General features: G+C 37.6%; 2 protein-coding genes across 2 annotated transcripts in view; one reads left to right on the forward strand and one right to left on the reverse strand.

Annotated features, from left to right (window-relative positions):
• The window catches only part of LOC306859858 (SPRY domain-containing protein 3-like), a 43,771-nt gene extending 27,266 nt beyond the window's left edge, over window positions 1–16,505 (reverse strand). The window contains exons 1-6 of the mRNA XM_079401228.1: window positions 16,369–16,505; window positions 14,475–14,611; window positions 13,077–13,152; window positions 8,716–8,840; window positions 8,369–8,504; window positions 7,134–7,322 (exon numbers count right to left, since the gene is read on the reverse strand). Coding sequence (XP_079257354.1) covers window positions 7,134–7,322; window positions 8,369–8,504; window positions 8,716–8,840; window positions 13,077–13,152; window positions 14,475–14,602 — 654 coding nt within the window. The 5' untranslated portion in view covers window positions 14,603–14,611; window positions 16,369–16,505. The remainder of the gene's footprint in view (window positions 1–7,133; window positions 7,323–8,368; window positions 8,505–8,715; window positions 8,841–13,076; window positions 13,153–14,474; window positions 14,612–16,368) is intronic.
• Window positions 16,506–19,596: 3,091 nt separating this feature from the next.
• On the forward strand, window positions 19,597–22,353 carry LOC306859217 (insulin-like growth factor-binding protein 6). The gene is made up of 4 exons (XM_079400132.1): window positions 19,597–20,170; window positions 21,031–21,065; window positions 21,466–21,585; window positions 21,859–22,353. The coding sequence occupies exons 1-4, from the start codon at window positions 19,801–19,803 to the stop codon at window positions 21,970–21,972; spliced, it is 639 nt and encodes a 212-aa protein (XP_079256258.1). The 5' UTR covers window positions 19,597–19,800; the 3' UTR covers window positions 21,973–22,353.
• Window positions 22,354–23,397: the final 1,044 nt, after the last annotated feature.

Raw genomic sequence — 23,397 nt, forward strand, 5'->3', positions numbered from 1 at the left:
CCATAATGATAATGAATAACGGATTCCCGTCCAGGCTTAATTGTATGAGTGCAGCTCTAAAAGCCTAACCAGAATTAACCAGGCCACAGTCACATCTACAGCGCCAGAAGGCTTGAGGACTGTCATTCATTTTCTTGTGTACAACATTAAGACTAAATCATTTCTCTGACTGGGACGGGGGAATGTACAGTAATAGGCCGAACCCTTTGAGTCACCCCGTCAGTTTCAGACACTCAACAACATTGCCAGGCCTGACGAAACCACGAACACTTTCTCATAGTTTCTCATAGACAATGGGCCAAAGAGTTTATGACCATAAATCTTCACTCTAAAGCCAGCATTCTCAGACGTTATCACTCCCAACCAGCTCATAAGCGTGCGTGTGAGTCAGGGTGAGTGCATGCATGAGTACGAAGCAGTATGTAAGGCTGTGGAAGTGAGTATGTGCATGCCAGTGTTGGTGTGGATGTGGCTGTGTGCGAGCGGTAGTCCAGGTTGCTGTCTGGTGGCTGCAGAGCCGTAGGGAGATTAGTCGGTGGGCAGAGGCTCTGCTGTAGTAACAGCTAAACTGATCTCTGCCGTGCGTTTGCATAGAATCGCACGTACACAACGGAGCCAGCCAAATGCCTTCTCATAACACAAACACGCACACGCACACAGACAGGGATGACCTATGTGTGACAATTCATTGCACAATTTTGCTCATGCTGTAGATGTTGGCAACATATACCAGGGTTAGTCTAAAGATTTATGGATCTCAGTAAACCATGCTAATCCACCATTTTCCATATCATTTGATTGCAATTTTCTCTGGCTGATGTTGTGACTGCACTTAAGTGATGTTATTTTCATGCATTAATTTTAACCAGAAATGGCGGCAGACATCATACTGTTAAAAGTCGCCAGATCCAGTAAGACTAATGCTAAATTTAACACAGAATTTCCATAATAACACAAAGACCGCTTAAATGAGATGGGAATGGGCTAATTAGTGGCTTTACAATGGGCTAACTGGAAAGAGAAGTGAAGGAGTCAGCAAATCTTCAGTTTCCCAGAGTTCATCGGTGTAAGGGATCTTCCACCGAAAGTAATAATCTCATCGGGACAGCAGTGATCTGCATGATAGCCCGGGTTGTACAAAGACAAAAGAATAAAAATACATAAAACAAAAATTATACATTTATATATATAAATAATGTTTTTGAAAGTTCATGTGACAAAAATACAAAACATTAATACTGTAAAAAACTGTTACAAATTAAAAGCTGAATTTTCTGCATAAATATACACATTTCACTTAATTGTAATTCTACTTTACATTTGAATTGCTGAGTCACGTAGATTCTGTCTGCTAAATCAGATACGGAATTAGAGTTTAAAAGGCATTCTCAAATAAATTCTGAATAGCTCAGCTCTTTAGTTCTATAATTACTAATTCTACTTATTGTTAAGCTTTCACGGTCGTTCTTGGTTCATGGTAATATTACTAAATTAAGAACATTCGTGTTTTAATTCCACTTTTATAAAACAACAATCTGCTAAATGATTACTTGGAATTCTGAAAACCAATTAGATTATTTCCATTTATGATTTCCAAATGGAACTGCCTAAGCATCAACATATACACATACATGATGGACAGGGAACGGTCGTGATGAGCTGTTGTAAGTATTGCATAAAAAAACATCCATCTCACGCTATTACAACAGTGAACTGCACTATTAAGCACATCAAAATATTTCACTGTTATCGCACGCATGAACACGGATGACAAAGCATGCAGACAATAAAAAAATAAAATAAAACCAAGGAGTGTTTGCGATTTCTATGATGACAGCAATGTGCCAGAATGTGATACTTTCTTATCTGAACAGGAGTGCCTCTCTGATCACGAAGAATGTAAACCTGAACAGAAGTAGAACTGCCTTACAGGGCAAATTAGTGCCATCGTAATCGGATCTGCCAGCACTTCTTCAAGAGCAAGGCACTTAAAGGGATGCTTCACTCATAAATTAAAACACTGTCATCATTTACTCACACTTGTGCTATTCCAAACCTGTATGACAATTTTTTTCTTCAGATGTTTCCGGTTTTGCATGCTCAAGATTTCCATGTCACAATTAATTACAAGACAAAAGGACCAATAGAGTTTGGTGTCCGTGACGTCAATCCCACGTTGACACGCAAAGTTTAAAGGGGTCATATGAAAATAACATTATTTTATGCGTTTGGTAAAACACAATGTGTTCATGTGGTTTAAGGTTCAAAAAACACATTATTGTTGCTCCTTTCTGCCCTGCCTTTCTGAAACTCGGCGATTTTTACAAAGATCATCATTCTGAAAAGCACGGTGTGCTCTGATTGGTCAGCTGTCCAGTGCGTTGTGATTGGCCGAATACATCAAGTGTGTAACGGAAATGTTATGCCCCTTACCATATATGGAAACACACAGCATCTCCACGACATAGCGGCGGCAACAATACTACAACGAGAATAAAAGTTGCGCCTTCTTTCTTTGCATATACATTTGGGCGGTGTTATGCAAATCTTCCAACACCGTGACTTGTTGAATGAGGCATTTTAGGAAGGCGTGGATGAGTCTTAACTTTAAGAAAGAATATCTCTTTGGGTTTGAGACTATAATCTTTGCGACTTTACAGATTTATGTGAGACCTTGGACCACAAAATCAGTCATAAGGGTCAATTTTTCAAAATTGAGATTTATACATCATCTGAAAGCTGGATAAATAAGCTTTCCATTGATGTACGGTTTGTTGGCCGAGATACAACTATTGAAAATCTGGAATCTGAGGGTGCAAAAAAAAACGAAATACTGAGAAAATTGCCTTTAAAATTGTCCAAATGAAGTTCTTAGCAATGCATATTACTAATTACTAATCAAAAATTAAGTCATCATTTTCAAAATATCGTCATGGAACATGATCTTTACTTCATATCCTAATGATTTTTGGCATAAAAGAAAAATAGATCATTTTGACCCATACAATGTATTTTTAGCTATTGCTATAAATACACCCCAGAGACTTAAGACTGGTTTTGTGGTCCAGGGTCACATATATGCACGAACAGCTTGTAACACACCAAAAACAAAAGAAAATCGCATCATATGACCCCTTTAAATAAGTAAATGTGCTAATGTCTCCTTTTGTGTTCCAAAGCTATTAAATAAGGACAGAACTTTTATTGTTGGGCAAATTATTTCCTTTACCTTTCTTGGATCGCTGCGCTGTTCTATGCTGACATCACATAAAATTTGTGGAAAACCCCTTTGGTTTAATAAACAAGGATTATTTAAGACACTGATGTTGATATCTGTACTAATACTGTAATACTTTTGTTTTTCCAATGTCTTACTGAAAGACAGACATTTCTAAATCATTTTACCACAAAATGGAAATGTGTTCCCACCAACTATCACTGAAAGACAAGAGCTACTCCATAAATGGAGGGAATGACTGGTGGTGTTCTGAAAGCCGCAGACAGTATGTTGGATCCATCGGAGACAGGCTACAAAATGCACAGACTGCGAAAGAACACTAAGTCTTGGTTTACATTAGATCGTGCCTGAAGAGTAGGAGATAAGCATCTTCAAAAGCTTGACGAACCTCAGCTATTAAACATACGAAAGAATTATTTTATTATTGGCATGCTGCTGACGGCTTGTGCTTTGCACAAAATCCATCTTGTAGCAAGATTGCTAATTCCGAAAGAATCAAACTAAACCATGGGGCATTCGCACTTGGTTCCATCTACCAAAGTTTTTGGGTTCTTGTTAAAACATGCCCTTATCAGCAGAGTCTTTAAGTCTTGGGACACCCTCTCGCCAAGCCAACGGGACTCACAGTGAAGGCACACAACTGAGAAAACCACATTTTAGAAAGGCAAAAAGATTCCTTGGCACTCCGTAAGTCCTCTTATTGAGTTTTTACAAGATGGTCTGGTGCCAGTTCTGGCCTGCGCTGCCCAGTTCGTGCCATCAGTCCAGTGAAGCATAACAACAGTGCGGCACTTTATGCTGAATGCTTTCATGACCTCAGTACAGCTTTAACAGGCCAGGGAAGGTCCAGGGCATCAGATGGGAAAGTGAGCATGATGGGTGCACATTCTTTTCCCAGAAGAACATCTGCACGTTTTACACTGGAGTTTCACTCTATTGGGAGGTCTCTGCTCCATAACCAATCCAAACACACGACTGCTTGTTCCTTTCAACTTTATCTAAACACTACTCTGAGGAATTATGGGTAAAAAAACGTTGCCTCCAGCGAGCAATTCCATTGACTCAGTCACAACCGCACACGCATTGGGGTTCGGCAGACTCCTCTATCACAGCGTTCCTCCAGGTGTTCTTTTTTTTTCTAGCAATGATGATCATTTCAACTTGGTTAATGGCTGACAGGAAGTAAAGTAATGTGTGGCTTTTGGATTTACATCATTCCTGTCATAATTGATTAGGGAAAACCTGTGAGAAATGATGGTTCAAAATATTTTAAGCAGGGATTGCATCAAAGTAACACTAAAAGGCTTGGATGCTGGGAACACAGGCCTTATTTATTGCAATAAGGTTAGAACTTCACTACCTTTCAAAAGTTTGGGGTCAATAAGATTTTCTTTTTTAAAAGAAATTGACACTTTTATTCAACAAGGATGCATTACACTGATCAAAAGTGACAGCACAGACAATTAGAATGTTACAAATAGCTTTTGAACTTTATATTCAAAGAATCCTTAAAAAAAAAAAAAAAATGTATGATGGTTTCCACAAATGTATTAAGCAGAACTGCTTTCAACATTGATAAGAAGTATTATTCCTTAAGCAACAAATCAGTATATTAGTATGATTTTTGAAGGATCATGTGACACTAAAAACTGGAGTAATGATGTTGTTAAATTGTAGTAATATTTCACTTTATTACTGTTTTTACTCTACTGATCAAATACAAACTTGGTGAACACAAGAGCCTTCTTTCCAAATTACTAAAAAACTTACTGAATCCAAACTTTTGAACGGTTGGTGTATGACAAGAGTTTGAATAAAAATAGCAGGATTTGATTTTACAAGTAAAAAAAAAAAAAAATGTGGGTGGTAATCCGAATTCTACAAAAACAGCTACGATCCTCTCTTACCAGGAAAACATGGTCATGTGGTTGACGGCATTTCCATGTAAATATGTGGTTGCACAATGCCATGTAATTGTCTATTAGGAACAGTGAATACTGTGCAATACCATGGCAGGGTTTGATTTGACCCTTGATGTAACTAAATGATGTACATTTCAGGTTACCTGAGAAAACATTTTTACTGTACAATACACTGCAGTTCAAAAGTTTGGATCAATAAAGTTTTTTAAAGAAGTTTCTTATGCTCATCAAGGCTGTATCTATCTGATAAAAAATACTGAATATTATTTCACTAAATAATATTGTGAAATATTATTGCAATTTAAAATAAATGTTTTCTATTTTAATATACTTTCAAATTTAATTAAGTCCTGTGAAGCAAAGCAGTATTTTCAGAGTCACATGATTCTTTAGAAATCATTCTAATACGCTGATTTTTAATCAATGTTGGAAACAGTTGTACTGCTTTTTCTTTTTTTTTTTTATATACTGTAGTTTTTGGGACCCGTTCTATAAAAAAAAAAAAAAAAAAAAAAAAAAAAGTTAAGAAGGAAACATTTTGTGTTACAATATAAGCTATTCAAACGTCTGGGGTCAGAATTTTTTTTCTTTTTTAAAGATACTTAAAAAAAAAAGTTAAATAAACTTTATTCAGCAAGGATGTGTTGAATGGATAAAATTGATAGTAAAGACTTAAATATTTCTATTTTGAATAAGTGCTGTTCTTTTAAACTTTTTATTAATCAAATAATGAAAGAAAAAAGTAACAGGTTCCAAAAGAATATTAAGCAGCACAACAGTTTCAACACTGATAATAAATCAGCATATTAGAATGATTTCTGAAGGATCATGGGACACTGCTGGCGTAATGATGTATGTATCAAAACAAACTATTTAAACTGATAGAACAGAATAAAATAGAATAGAATACAAACTGAAGCAAAACTTAAGCTGAGATCTGTAAGTTAAATAAAAAAACGTGATCATATGAATTCTTCTATAGTCTAAACATCATGAAGTACAGTTTGCACAATACTCTTGTGTGTGGATGTACATGTTTCAGAGTTTTGTTACCGTTCTCCGCTATTTCCAGCACTTAATCAAGCCACTCTTCTTTAATACATGAGGACGTTTTATTTCACGTCATTGTGTTTGCGTTGGCTCTCGTGTTAAGCGCACCGCAACCATTGAAGTATTCAGTTTCTACAGCGACTCATTTGGTGCACATCGTTCTCTTTCTATGAAACCTGTAAACCGCATTCACCGGCTTGAACTCTGTCGTGACATCAGCTCTATAGCGGTTTGCCCGAGCATTGCTATTCTTTCCCTTTTACTGGCGGCATTCAATCAAATGGCTTCCCAACTCATTTTTGTGCGAGCTAGGCACATTATTTCTTCTGCGCGGCCGCGGTGGAAGAAGAGCACGGTCGCACGCGCGCTCAGCTTAGAGGGAACACTGCGTGGGAGCCCTGTATTTAAGGTAGGCCGTCGGGCAGGGTAGTGATACATTTTGGTAGCCCGACTGGGAAAAAAATTGCCCTGGGACGTTGGGCTAGCGATTTTGCGAGCCCTGCATGGTATTGCAAACTGGTACTTCCCTGTGCAAAACTCACCACCACAAAGAGTCTAGATATAGCTCATGTTCCTCTTTTAGTGCAAACTTCTGAGCCAGTTCTCTCATCCACCGGGCAAAAATTGTACATTCAACTGCTCAGAAATGAGCCGTGAAATCATTCATGTCCGCCAAGGTTCAGGGTTCATTATATCCTAAATATGGCAACTGGAATATTGATTCTCGCTTAAGCAAGCACCAATAATTCCTAACAATATATGACTTCCAATTAACCCAATGTAAAATATGGTTTACTTTACAGTCTTTCACCATGCCGGCACTCAACTCATCACATTTTCCACTGACCTGCAGAGGCAAAAATTATTATGAAACTCATTGGTTTCACATTTGGTTTTGTTTTCGATGGCCATCCCCCACTCACCGTGCCACTGACTCTGACATCATACAGGCGTGCCCATTCATCCTCATGGCTGTCCACCATCATGACGCTGTCCTCCTCCTCCGAACCCCATTCTGCCTGCAGGTCCAGCCGTACCTCCTCGCCGAGGGAGTGCATGCCAATGGCAGGGAATAGCCCATCTGGAGCCACCGGCACCACCACTGACCCCACCTTCCATTCACACACAGACACATAAAGAGAGCTCTGTTAAAGCATTCCATAAAGTTAACCACTATTTTACAGCACATTATAACTGAGAATAAAGACTGCTCTTTGAAATGATGTCTGTATCACTCCTGACCCTACTATCTGGCCTGCAGGAAAATCAGTCATCAGAAAACAACCCTCAATTTGAAGACTAGACTATTGTGTGTTCAAAGACTTCATCTCTACAGATTCTTGTAACCACTGTAATGGAGTAATAAACAAAACCATTACACACAATAGACTATAGAATTTATAGTTTGATGCAGGTGTTACGTGATTAGCTAAAGAATGCTTAAAATCTATTGTGTCTAATTATTTTTACATAGGGTTGGCAAAGTTAACACTTGCAGTTAATTAAATGTTTAGCGTTGTTTTACTTTGCAATTTGGCGATTTTCTTATTTCTGTAAATACAGAATTAAAGGGGTGTTTAGAAGCTTTAATCTTAGACAAGTCTTAAATTTCTTTTTACCTAAATCATGTCAGCACATTGATATTTAATACAGAAAACATAACTACCATTTAAAAGACTGGGGTCAGTAAGATTTTTTTTTAGTTTTTAAAAGAAGTCTATTTTGCTCACCAGGGCAGCATTTATTTGGTCAATAAAAACATATTGTGAAATATTACTACAATTTAAAATAACTTTTCTATTTGAATATATTTAAAAATGTAATGTATTCATGTGATGCAAAGCTGACTCAAGTACTCAAGTCTTCAGTGTCGTATCATGCTAATATGTTGATTTGGCACTCAAGCAACATTTATTATTATTGTGATTTTGAAAACAGTTGTGCTGCGATATTTTTGTGTGGAAACTGTGATACTAAGATTCTTTGATGAATAGCATTTATTAGCATTCTTTTAAAGATTTTTTATAACAAATGTAAGAGTCTCACTGATTCCATACTTCTCAACAGCAGTGTTCATCAGCAATACACTAAGAATTTGCGTATTTCTGTAAATTGGTGACACGTGCTGTGACTTCAGTACCAAAGCATGGAGACTCACTTCCTTGCCATTCTTTGTAAAAAACACAGTGACGAGTCCGGCATTGAAAGTGTCTGCATAGATGCCACAACCGATTCGGTCACCGCGGTTACATTTAGGGCCAAACTGCTGACCGACGGGGTTGCCGTTGTACAGCCTGTGAACAGGAGAGATAGAGTCAATGACTTACAACTGGAAAGGTTCATGGAAAGAAGAAGTGATCCTGAATCAAAAAAAATTTCACCAGGCAACCAACAAAACAAAGTTGACAAAAACACATTTTGTTTAAAAGAAAATTTGAATCTATTAAAATTCCTTAGATATTTATACAGAAGAAAAAGACAACGAATTGAAAAAAGCGAACTTACTTTCCATCATCGGCATGGTAAGCTATTGAATGTGGAAGCCAGCCAGGCTGATGGTCAAGTTTGTAATACTGGGGAACCAGCCCGACAGCAATTGTCCCTCTCACTCCAGTATCCATAATGGTCACCTTGAAGAAGCATAAAAAGCATTAAAAACACATGGGCATCAGTATACGTGTAGTACAGCTAAACAGTTCTGCTTTTTTTTTTTTTTTTTTATGACAGTTTGTTTTGAAATGACTAAAGGGCAAAAGACGGCTTTCAGGGACTTCTAAGCAAATGCCACCGGTAACGTGCGTCACGAGCGGCACTGATTCCAAAATAACAGACGGTGCTGGAATCAACAGTTAACAAGAAGCATTAGGCTGAGTCACAGGATGGAAATGTCAGGTAACCTGCTATTAAGAATTTTAACGTCTCGGCTACTACTTATCTCTCCCTTTGTATGCAAAGCATCTCGGGAACAACTTCCACACCCTCTTCACGGCAACCTCCTCAGAGCTAGTAAATTTCCAACATACAGCTAAGAAATTTGGAAAGGACTGCCAAAGCTCATTTGGTAAATGTTCTCATGCTCATAAATCAAGTTCTCAGACAGACAGAGCGATTAGTTTCATTGAAAATTCAACATGGAATAAGATTTGTTGATCTTGAGGGACTATCATGCAAAAAAGACGGATTAGTCCCACTGCAGTTGCAGCCGTACCCTCGGAGGGGGCAAGCATAGACAAATTTACTCAGTTATTGCTCCAAAAACTAAACTTAACTCTGCGCCCTCAGCCAAAACCACACATGGGCGTAGAAAAGGGACCCCACCGATTTAAGTCCAAGTCTTCCTTGTCATCTCTTTCGAGGATTTGCTTTCAAGCTTTGAGAAGCGACTGTAAATTCCGATAACCTACATACGAAAACTTGCTGCTGGTTTTAAAGCCTTTCCTGCTGCGAAAACACTGCACGATGATTAATTTAAGGGCACTCTATTTTACCACAGCTTCGACAAAGAACCGTGCCATGAACCTTGTGGCTACAAAATTCCACGCCGGGGCTCCAGGGAAAATAATCAATTACACTAATAGAGATATTTCCACTTGACTAAGGACAAAATTGATTTGCACATGCACATGTGAGCACCCTGAGAAAACAGAGCAGAGGTTAATCACTGTATAGCACTTCAATGTTGAAACAGGCGGTGAAGGTGCGGCAACACGGTCCAATTTTGATGGAGCGTTGACTTCCCTGCCCACAGGGGCTGAAATGAAACCCCTGTGAAAACGTAATGAGGAAACATGAGGATGATGCTGACGCATATCCCGACTGGCAGATGACCTTTATGGAGAAGGAGGAAAAAAAGTTCCCAGACTTTACCAATCTGAAGGATTCTGCGTCACCATCAGGTGATGTAGAGCGTATAAGGCAAGAGCGAGTTCTTTATCGATTACTCATAGCTCGCTGCTGAAGATGTCACATTCATTCCCACTGGCTGTAGATATTCCCAGGGTGCACAACCACGCACTGAGTGACGCTATTGGTCAATAAGATTGCGATAGTCAGGTCTGAGACATCTGCTTTGAGATATTTTTTACAAGCCACAGATGATTATTAAATTAGAATATATTTTAGTCTCAGTAAATCCTTAAAAAAATGGGCAGAACCAAAACACAGACTCCGATTTTACAGAATACTCCTCGATTTAAGAAACAACAAGGTATGCAAAACTATTTTTCTTCAAAATCAACTATGTGGATTGCCTATAATTATTGATGAAAATTAGGTTTTAGACTAATATCTACAAAAAAAAATCATTATAACAGAATTAATTTAACAAACACTACTGTTCAAAGGTTATATCGATAAGATAAAAATTTTTTTTACTTTTAATCAGTATGGATTCACTAATTTGAACAAAAGTGACAGTAATGACAATGTTACAAAATATTTCCATTTTAAATGCATGCTGTTCTTTTGAACTTTATATTCATGGTAAGGATCCTTTTCTCACCATTACATAAATTAAACAGCAAAAATTTGCTTTTTACTGTTTTTTTTCTCTTGCTTTTCAAAGAACAAATCAATTACAAAACAATTTAAAAAATATTTACTTAACACTGAACATTTTTCTAGCAGACATTATACAAACAAAGCACTGTACAAATGTAATGCGGTACAAATAAATGCAGCCTTACTAAGCAGGAGACATATTACAAATCCCAATTTGAACACTATGTGTGAATGTTATAATAAATGTATTAATAGAGCTGTTGTAAATATTATCATTATTATTGTTTTACTTTGTTTTATTTTACAGAACAACAGTAAAATTATAATACTAAAATTTATGGATTTATGGAATACTAACATTATGAATTTTTAGGACGGAGTTCATAAAAATTTGTAAAACTTTTACTGAGCAACACTGTAAAGTAACACTGTTTCAGCTCAGATCCTTGCGCTTTCAACTCTGGCTAACAAGCAGATAACGGCATGAGCTCATGCAGCACTCTCAGAATAAATGCAATTCATGCGTGTATTAGAAAACATTCTACAGTTTATTTGTTTAAGGCCATTTCACGATTTCAATCATCATACAGCAACAACCACCCCCTCCCTCTTTTTATTGATGCAGTGCTAAACAGCCTTTTTCACTGTCAGCACTTGTAATGATTTTTACATCTTTCTCAGACAGTTTTAAACGCTTCCATACTGCCAGCATGTTTCGGACAAATAATTTTGGTTGCCAAACATTCGGTGCATCCCTATAGGTATTATTACAACATACATCTGCACAAACAATAAGCAAAACATGCAGCTATTGTTATGAATGAGTCACTACCACAACACTGCATGCTAAATATAATGCTACGGTCTCCTAAATGGTCTAAAAAAAAAAAACAGAAACGTAATAACCATCTCTGTGGAAGTATACATAAGACAGTAACTTCTAAAAAGTAGCTAATACTTTATGTTGATCAAAGTATATTTGGCAGTAGGGCTGTGCAATGAATCGAATTCGATTATCATGCGCATCTAGTCAGTAAAACCGGTTTCTTGATTAGTAGTTAATCGCCATCACCTGCTTTCAAATGGAGCGGGAATTACTACACAGAACCGTAATTAACTGACAAGCTAGGCAATTTCGTGTTCATAATCGAAGGCGATTCATCTGCGATTATGAACGCAATATTGCCTAACTTGTCGGTGAACTACAGCTCTGTGTAGTAATTCCCGCTCCATTTGAAAGCAGGTGATGGCGATTTACTGCCAGTCACTAAACCGCCTTTACTGACGAGATGCGCATGATAATCGAATTCGATTTAATTTGAACAACACCTATTTGGTAGAAGTTTCAATTAATAAATTACTAAATTTGTTTTTATCATTTAGAATTATATGCATTTTCATTTGAATAAAAATGACAAAATATTGAGTAAATGAAAAGGCTTTTCCATTTTTTTTTTCAAAGTACAAAGACGACAAAACCCATGTTTTAAAAACCAAAAAAAAAAAAAAAAAAAAAAAAACACTGGCTAGGACTCATTTGAGTAACATACAGGGTGTTACTTTCCCGCTCCAATCCCCCAGAGAGGAAGTTCATCACACCAGTTCAATCTGCCAGCAGCAGAAAACCCATCAGAGCCGTCTCCTGCCTCAGATACACATCCAGGCAGCATCTGCTGCGCTCCATAAATTAAATAACGCTTGCCCTCTCCCAAAGACTAATTTATAGCCCAATCCCTGTGAGTTTTCCAGTACTAAATCACCTGGGAGCTTCTTTTCCAAACTGTATTTTATGGCAAAGTTGCTAGAGAGGTAACGGTGCTATCTGAGCATATCAACTCAAAGGTCAGTGTCTATTGTGATGTGCACGAACACAGGAAGCATTACACATTTTAAAAACATTACTAGCAGCTCTTCGAAATGGTTGCTGACAACCATAAATGTGTTAATGATTTTAACTCCAGAATGCGTCGCTAATAATTATAAAAAGTGTCATAAAAGATCTTGATTACTAACAGCATTCACTTCTGAAAGCTCATTTTCATTCCAAAAAAATGACATGGTATGCTGATTAGTTCAAACTGCTGTGAAATGAATGATAGTCAAAGACAAGATGCAAGTCAAACATTTAGAAAATTTAAAACATTAAAAAAAATTTAAAAAGTGTGACTGAGGCATACAATATAGGAAATCTACAAAATCACCCTAGGTTAAACTAGTTGAAATCACTCGACTTTATATCTATGTGCATACAGTTACATAAAGTTAATAGTACTTAGGTGACTGGATTTCATAACAAAGGCAATAAAAAGGGTGTTGAAATGATTCTAATGTTTTTAGCAACCTGACAACATAGGTGTGCTGCTTACCTCGAAGTAACAGTTTCCCTTTGATAAGGGGCGTGGAGCCACGTAGCAGCCAACTTCATCAGAGTTCCCTTGGTAACTACAGCAGGGAAGTAATAAAAAGCTTAATCTCTAATAACCAGAGCACTGTTGCTATAGGTACATTATTAAAATGTCCAGTGATGTGTGGACTAGCTGTTGAAATCACATTCAGTTGTGTTGCTACATGTTTCACAATGATACGGGTGAGAGCTACTTTTATTTTCTAAGGATTCAGGCCAGAAGTAATTCAGAAAGATCAAGTTGTCATAGAGCTGTCAATGCTACTTATCTTAAATAATACTACTTGAACTAAAGACTTCATAAAATGTAGCGCAAAATGCTATGTAAAGGAGTAGTTCAGCCAAACATGTTGTTCCAAAATGAATTTAATAATAATAAAATATCTACACAGTCACACACACATATATACATGTATATATATATATATATATATATATATATATATATATATAGAGCTACACACATCACACACTACCCTTCAGAAGTTATGGGTTGGTCTTTTTTTTTTTTTTTTATTAATACTTTTATTCAGCACAGATTTTCAGCACAGTTCTTTTGAACTTTCTATATATCAAAGAATCCTGGAAAATGTATCACTGTTTCCATAGAAATATTCAGAAACAACTATTTTCAACATTGATAACAATAATTGTTTCTTGAGTAGCAAATCAGCATATTAAAATTATTTCTGAAGAATCATGTGACACTATAGAGTGAAGTAATGATGCTGAAAATTTAGCTTTGCATCACAGGAATAAATTACATCTTGAAATGCATTCAAACAAAAACATTTCTTTGAAACAGCAATATTTCCCAATAAATAAAAATCTCAATATACGCATTTACAATATTTTTGAGTGAACTATTCCTTTGAAGTCAGCGAACACATTTTTTGCACTCTTTGAATTCTACAACTGCACAAACAAACCGATACAAATTGATTCTGAAAATGCTGGAGACTTTGCATTTAAAAAAAGATGAATTACACAATCACATGTGCAAGGCCTGTTTATTTTTCCGACAGATGGAGTTTGCTTTTCATCCTTATTCTGATTAAATAAAAACAAGTAGCCACTGACGTTCTCTGAAATTATAATTGTTTCAATCAGTGAGGTCAAATGAGTCAAGGCTGATTGCTCAAATACACGCACTCACAACACTTTACGCTCGCAAGCCTAGCTCACTGGTATCGATGGGGGTGGATGGTTGTGCAATTCAAAATATACAAATAAATAAGGATAAATGAAAAGCAGTGCAGAAATTTTCCATGCAAACTAGGGGGGTCAACACAGGCCAGGAGCTGATTTCCAAACACACTGGAAAAAGAACAGAGCGAAGGTCACTCGCTGGCAAACCCACCTTAGCGTTTCTCCATTCTTCAACATTCGTTTGTATCGCTCTTTATAACGAACAGCACGGACTTCCCTGATTTCTCTGATCCTGCGCCGCCAGTTCAGGAATCTGTAGTGTAAATTGATATCATCCATCTCATAGGTCTGCGGAGTGGAAAACAGATGCGGTAAGGTTTAAAGTTTTTGGACTGAGCCTCTGAGATTCGCAACTCATTCAAGACACCAGAAGTAGAAGCAATGATAAGACTTGCAGTTCACAAACTGCCATAACGAACTGTGGACAAATCATTTGGCTTTTAGTCATTTTATTATCATGCCACATTATGCTTAAGTTTTTTTATTTTTAACTACTAGTGCAGGGTTTCCCAAAGAGGAGTTCAAGAGAAGATGAAAATGAGCTATTATACTGAATGTAAAATTAAAAAGAACAAATGGAGCTGCACAATTAATTGAAATGAAACTGAAATTGCAACATACATAACTTGAAAATTTGCGTTATCAAAACGGTTCATATTCAATTCTGATTCTCACCAACTCCATCTCTGTATATGCTGTGAGCTTAACATGGATTTTGTACCAAAGTGTGCTAGATTCAATTTATTCATATAGTTACAGTTAAAACTAATAGGTGACCCTGGACCACAAAACCAATCTTAAGTAGCACGGGTATATTTGTAGCAACAGCCAAAAATACATTGTATGGGTCAAAATTATTGATTTTCCTTATATGCCAAAAATCATTAGGTTATTAAGATCATGTTCCATGAAGATATTTTGTAAATTTCCTACTGTAAATATCAAAACTGTAATTAACTGAACCGTAATTAACTGACAAGCTAGGCAATTTCGTGTTCATAATCGAAGGTGATTCATCTGCGATTATGAACGCAATATTGTCCATGGTCACATAGTACTTATTAAATTATTATCAAGCTTAACATTATTATATTCCATTTGGTCGGGTTCCTAAAACACCAGCGTGAATGTAATGAACTAAAAACAGTTTTCAGTTTACTTAAAGTCCAGCTTACTCTGTTAAACTTTATCACTAAAATCATCACAATATATGACAAAATAATTACAATATAATTTCTGTCCAAGTCGTGCAGCCCCATACATACGCAATTTAAAAAATAAAAATATATGCATTATAAAAAAAAATAAAACAATGATTAAGTTTACTTGCAAGTCACGTGACCACTAACTGTCATAAAATATGTACATGTGAATGTGCCATTAAATTATTGAAATATTAATATTACAATTAAAATATTAAAGATCCCCAGTATCAGTCGTTTACAAAACATTTTACATCATCACAAGGCCTTATTGTCATATTTGGGCTATACACCCATGCAATAAACGACAACAATAAGGAGTTATCTAAGAGTCTAAATGGCCTCAACAGATGTAACGTATCAGCTGTCATTCATAAACACAGAATATGACAGAACATAATTCTATATTGTCATAATTATCAATCATATGGTGGCACCTACTACAGCATTTAGCAACAGATACAGATGTTATTTGTTTCTCATAAAAACTTCAAGCCCAGACAAAAGCATCTGGCTATGTAAATACTGACTAAGTTACATCAATGCTATAGTGTCAACAATAAACTATTATCTAACTTCTGTTATAACAGCGTACAATTTAAATAATATTTGTATGTTTAAAGGAAAGTTTGTATCACATTTGACACAGAAGGGAAGTAATTAAGTAACAGACGCAATAGCTCGTACTAACAGGTTAGTTTCAATCACTGCTAATCACCTTGCATTGCTATCAAATTATTAGCTTTGAGGCCTACTCGATATAAAACACAAAAATTACAGAACTGCTAAATGTCTAGTCATTACAGTGTAACGTATCTAAATATCATGTCGTTGCGTACGTACCTTATCAGTGGGTAAGAGGTTATAACATTCTAAGGCCACTTATGTTTACTTCTAGCTATCGACTCCATTAGCTAAGCTACCTGACAAACTTCGCAGAAGTGAGAGCGGCTCTTCCTGGATGGCGTCAGTCGAGGAATGGATGCAGCGCACCAATCAAAGGCGTCACAGTTGATTGACAGGCGTTTGACCAATGAGAAACTTCGCAGCGAGGCCCAGGGCTAATGACCAGTTTTACACACTACACAGCATGAATAAAACAAAGTTTTATATATATATATATATATATATATATATATATATATATATATATATTTTTTTTTTAAATACAATTGTGGTTATATTTAAGTGACAGCATGCAGTCAGGCTATATTTAAAAATTATATAACATATTGATTTGAATTACTAGTAAAGGTTAAAGAGAGACATCCATCCTGTATGAGTGGTCAGTCATACATCATTTCAATCAGAATCAAGTATTCCATTTAATGAAGTGACACAAATACTTACATTATTAAACAAGTGTTGACAACTATTTCCATTTTTCATTCACTCGGAGGACATATTAAAGCGATCTATTAAAACGGTCTGGCACTCTATTACCTCACACAGCTGAAAAGTGGGTTACAGAACATTTGGCACAATCTAAAGGCCCATTATAATGGTGATTTATAATGACTGCAAGAGTTACATTTATTGCAAGCGTATGGGCCGTAACATCTGAAAGAAAGAACGATGCATACATCTTATTTTTGGTGTAAGTTACACTGAGAAACTGCTGACAAATGGAAGCAGAAAAGTTTAAATCGAAACATAAGAGCTGGAACCATGGAACTCTGACTTGTAGACCGAGATGAGGAGGAAAACCGTGTAATCTGGTGAATCTGGAAACAGAGAGACCCCATCGTTTTGGCATGCTTCTTGGAACATTCTCCAGCCAGAACATGTGGAAACAGAGAACGGGGTCATGCTGTGGCATGGATGGGAATGTTAGACAGCAGGTGATTTTTGCATTCTTTGCCAAGACTAATCAACTCTAATAAGAGAACATCAGCCAGCCGACTTCTCCCCAAACAAGGAACACTCCAACATTTTGTGGTTTCCAGAAGTTAAATAGCTATAGTAGGCCTGGCCTATCAAATCAGGATTGTTCAATGGTATTCATAACCGATAAACATATCTATTCTGCGGCACAAACCGAGACTCGGAAGGCAAACATGTTTGTGTTAAAGAGAACTATGACCACACATGTCAATATCGTAAGATAATCATCTAAATCCTGTTTGCCTTCTGCACTTATACCAGCCCATCTTTGACATCTTAACTTTCATCCCGCTTCACGACAACAACAAATAAACACCACTCTGTCCTTATGGGACCCCTTCAGCTGGGTGTGACCTTAAAGCAGGCTTTTGCATGTAAGAGACCCCAGACACATCTGCTTGGTGCATCCCGATGGTAAAAATAGTAGTATAAATCTCGGTATAAACCCTTGGCCACTGTAGGGAATTTTCATCGTCTTCAACAAAAGCACTCCGAGACTTCTCGGCACTAAAAAAACGACTCAAACTCGATTAATGGTATCTGGGCCAAAGGACAACTCTGAACTTTATGAAGTCCTCCAAAGAGATCAGATTTATCTGGTTGACTAGGCTGATGGATTGCATTATTAGCTGCTGGCATATATCGTACATTCCAACGAAAACATTGCCCCAATTATCCACACGGTCCCTTCTCCAAAATAAACTATTAAGTGGCAGAATAACCCTTGGTTGAATCACTCCATCATAAAGCAACGTTCTCAATTCAGGTGCTTGTTCAATCCACTTCACTCTTAAAAAGAAAGGTGCTTAAAAGGTATTCACATCGATGCCATAGAAGAACCATTTTTGGTTCCACAAAGAACCATTCAGTCAAAGGTTCTTTAAAGAACCATCTCTTTCTTACCTTTTTAGGTTCTTCATATGTTAAAGGTTCTTTATGGAACCATTTAGACAAAAAAGGTTCTTCTATGGCATCGTGAAGCACCTTTATTTTTAAGATTGTTGTTAAGTCTGACGTCATGTGTCAACAGGTCCTAACATTCTATCAGATCCCAAAAGCAAGCAAAATACAGCTGAAAAATCATGATCCTAAACTTTATCTCCATAAAGAAATGTTAGATGGTCGGCGCCGATAGCCTAGTGGTTAGTGCGCCAACATATAGCGCAACTGTGTTCACGGCAACCCGAGTTCGATTACCGTTTCTAGGTCCTTTGCCGATCCCGCCCCCCTCTCTCCACCCAATACTTTCCTGTCTGCTCTCAACTGTCCTATCTAATAAAAAAAAAGGCATAAAAGCCCCCAAAAATATATATATATATAAAAAAAGAAATGTCAGATGGACAAACAGCAACTCATCTTTTATGAATCGTTGAAATATTGGTGTCCAGGACACGGTGAGCCCAGAGACTGTAATTTATACCTTTAGTTTTTAAAAAGCTTTGTTTAAATATGTGAATAAATAGTGCTGAGATTGAGTGTTCTCAATTGAAACAAGTAGAGGCTTGGATTAAGAACACAACTTAACATGTTGGTCCATATAGGTGTCATTTTTTAAAAAACTTTTTGGCTTGGTAATTTGTAACTTCCGTGACGAATGCCAACCCCAAGCTCACGTTCGTCTACATCCATTTTTTTGAGTGCAATGCCCACATCTCAACATCCAATCAACTGAACTTCAAACCAAGTCCCTGCTCCACATTTAGTCTTTTTTGATGTTCGGAAGAATGTCACAATACAGAAAGGTTCAAAAAGTAACTGATACTTCAATGCTACATAAAAAAGCTTGACTTCTATAAAGTGGCTGATCTTTTTAGCATTCTTAGAAGCAACAGGGTTAATGGTGCGACTCTCCCACAAGCAAATTACCGTAGTCGGCAGAGAAATGGAATCCCTCGCCTTTATTGTTACCATGGCAAAGATTACTAGAATGCTTTAACATTTTCACAGATGATGCAGAAAAAGTAACCATCATAGCCAGAGTAAGTATCCTGGGCAAAGTAATGTTTCCAGATACAATAATGGGTGAGGGAAAGCTGGAGCAGTGCTTTATGATTTCTAAAAGGAAAAATAATCTCTCTCTCTTTCTTTCTCTCCCTTTCTTTCCACCCCCCCTTACACATGCTCTCTCCCTCTCTCTCTCTCTGTCTCTCAGTCCCAGCCCCTGAAGGTGTCATAACTGTGCTCTCTCCCTCTCACTCTCTATCACCGCCTTTCAGATCTTTAAAAGCCGCTGCTTGCCGTTTCTCACTCGTTCTCGGTTTGTATCCTCTGGCACTGCAGGGGACTCCCGGCTCGCAGCCTCACCAAGCTGAAAAGCGAGCAAAGAAACATAGAGGGGAAAGAGAAACAGACTTCCAGAAATAGCATCAGCCACGTACGACACAACCGAGCATGGAGAACCTGAGACCTGGACGCAAGATGTCTTTCATTTCCAACTTGATGCCCGTTGTCCTGTTGCTGATCATCTACAGTGGATCCTGGTCTGTGGCGGGTCGCTTGGGCCCCCACAAAAACTGCCTGAACTGCAAAGACGGGCACCCCTCTGGCGCGGGCCGGGCCTCCAGGGACCCGGCCAGGGCGCCCAGCACCGCCGTGTTGGCGTCGGGGGAGCCCTGTGGGGTTTACACCCTGAGCTGCGCCAAGGGGCTTCGCTGCGTGCCCCCTCCACGTGAACACAGCCCCCTTCAGGCTCTGCTGCAGGGCAGAGGCTTCTGCGCCAAACAGAGCAAAACCAGTCCCACCGAGAGGCCCCGCCCCACAGGTAAGAGTTTCAGCCAGCGGATGCCTTTGTGGTCCCTTTCTCCATGCCGTAGCTTCGCAGATGTCTCGCCGTGCCGCATGCGGTGAGAAAATACGATGGCTAATCTGCTTTAAGTACCACGGCGAAATAGCTTGAGGATGCATTTCAGGTTCCACAGATGTGCTGGCAAGCCACTGTGCTGCAGTGTCCATATCAGAGGCTTGGTAGGATGACAAAACTGTAACTGAACCAAGGACATGTGCATAAAGTGCCGGGAATAGCTGCTGGTTTGCATGTGATGGCTGTAAATTCCTGCAGGGTGTAAAGGCATTTCTGTGATTTGAGGCTTTCGCACATCGTAAATACGCATGATGAAGATCACTTGTAATAATGGCCATTTGGATGAATGTGCAAGGGTCGTATACGAGTATAGATGTGTGTGTGTGTGTGTAGTTGTGTGACAGTCTCTGCAACTGTGCCATGCATATGGACATCAGAACTATTCAGAGCAGAATAAAGAGGAGAAACAGTGGAGATAAAGAGCAAGAGTAGTGTATGTGTGTGTGTTCTTAAGTGTATATCAGTGTCACCCACATTCCTACAGTGTCATTTCGTGTAGCAGGTGAAATGTAGTCATGCAGTCTCCATCTACTGTTTACTTTCAGTCATTGCAAATTAAGAGAGCCTTTGTCAATTTCTAAGAATGATTTGAGGAAATTTAAAAATGTGGGTTTTGTCCAGAACAAATAACCCAAATCAAGCAACATATAATCTTAAATTACAGCCAAACATATTAATTTAGTCGAATCATAGGTTTCAATGTCTTTTTCTGAAAAATGCAGTGTCATAATTCAGTATTAATGTCCATTTTTTTCACACAGGGCCACATCCTTCGAATATTGATGACACAGACAAGGTGAGTCTATCTTTTGGTTTTTGGCTTCTATAATTAATGCATTAGACATTATACCAAGATAAAACAAATCTTGGAAAAAGGGTTAAATATGATTCATTAGTAATTGTTTTATATCAAATAATATTAAATGTTAAAGACAGGTCAGATTGTGGCTGAATAATTAAAGTGCAGCTCTAGTTTTAAGATCCTGAAAACCTTATGATTTTATAATAATTATAGAATTGAATATACTTATTACATTACATTGTTACACCAAATTCATTTGTGTACCTCTAGCTTGCGCTATATACAAAACAATCAGTGCCGGAAGAGAATGGAATGATCAAAATGCCTCTTAAACAAATATATCTTAAGTATGACGTGGCATTTCAACTTTTTGTTCTCAACGTTTCCTCACCAGGCTCCATGTCGTAAGCTGCTCAACACTGTCTTGCGAGGTCTCGAACTCACCATTTTCCAGTCTGATCGTGACATCTACATCCCAAACTGTGACACTCGTGGGTTCTATAGGAAAAAGCAGGTACTGGTTAACTAAATCAATATCAAATAAAAATGTATTTTTCAAGATTCAAGTGGCTTTATTGATGTGGTAAAAAAGGCTTGGTAACATTAACATTTAATAATAATAATAACAATAACGCAAAGGATTATTTTATCACTGTTTACTCTTATTGTTAGTTCTTCTGGTCTTGTAATAGTAATACTTCCTTGAAGTTCGCTTATGAGCAATTTTGCATTGCGAATGACAACCTTCGATGTACCAAAGCCAGAACAATCTCCTGTTGTCTTGTAGTGTCGGTCTTCTAAGGGCATGCAGCGTGGCCACTGCTGGTGCGTCGACGAGATGGGCAACACCGTGCCATCACGTGCCGGGGAGGACGGCATTTTACCATGTGATGGAGAGTGAGGGGAGCGACGGCCCCACAGCTCTGAGCCTGGAGGAAGAGGAGGGGTACAGGGAGAGGGGATGATTTCAGCTCGGTGCAAGACACTGCCTGACCAGGACACACCAGGGATAAACCACTTCACATGGGAACGGGCCCTCACTCAGAACGTCCATACCACGTTCACTGCCATAAACAGCATCAGAACACAGAAATAATGACCACTACACCACATGAGCTTAAGTTGGTATAGGTCAGCTGTTACAGAGAGGTATTTAATTCCTGGCCACATCTCCTACGTATGTTTGTTGCTCAATGGGCTGTTTAACTATTAAGCAGATGGGGTGATGTCCCCTCTCCCCTTCTCCAATGATACACTGACTAAACTATACTTATGAAAACGGAATATACTTTGCGTCTAATTTATTCTGGAGTATTGCTAAATTTCCTTGATTCTTTTCCTCAAAGACTTGCATACTTTTGAATCATACACATTGTCATGTAATCGACATCTAAACGCTATCATGATGTGCACATTTGGGAAGTACTCCTTTTTCGTTCATATACGACACTGACCGCAAACACACATCGTGGATTATTTGTACATAAGTGAGGTTATCGTGGTTGGTTGTGTCATGAGGTGGAATATTCTTGAATGCTGATGGCTGTTACCTTTTTCGAGAAGGTGTTAGGCATATTTTTATATATTTCAATATGCTATTTTATATATATATAAAATATATATAAATTGTTGATTTATTTAATGAACTACAATGCCATGTATTTTTATATTGTCAGCAGTTTTTTCATTGTCAAAATAGAGCTTATTTTATTTGCTAAGAGAGTGAGCGCCATGCGTTGGTTTCACCATAAAAAGGGATTAAAAACAAAAATACAAATTTAAACACACCCTTAAGAGCATTTACTGCTGTACATGTGTTTTTTATATAATTTGTATTATTTTATGTAATTATTTATGTTGATCCTTCAGTATTGGAAAGTGTTTCTATATCGCTTAATTTTCAATATTGGGTATTTTGTTCAGAACTCTTGTGTTTTCTCATCCCCAAAATGCATTGAGGAGAAGTGCACAAAATAATGTCTGATCAATGTACCTCACACTGATTTTGTTTTATCAATATATGTGCCAGTAGTTGTGGGCCCTTGAAAAGGAGCCCATTGGAAAAAAAATATATATATAATGTGTGCAAGAACTATGATACAAAAAAATTTAATAAAAAAATAAACGGATACAGAGAAAAATAAATGCATATGTTAATATAAAAACTGACTCCTTGCAGGATCTCATTTAGATGCATGAAATTGAATATTATCAATTATGAATATTATCAAACCATGCACAACTGAAAAAGAAAAAAAAAATGAAGCAATGAGTTTGCAAAAGGCAACGAGAAAGAGCAGATGCTGCTGTTGGCTGCAAAAATACA

This window comes from Barbus barbus, assembly GCF_936440315.1.
Source record: "Barbus barbus genome assembly, chromosome: 40".
Lineage (NCBI taxonomy): Eukaryota > Metazoa > Chordata > Actinopteri > Cypriniformes > Cyprinidae > Barbus > Barbus barbus.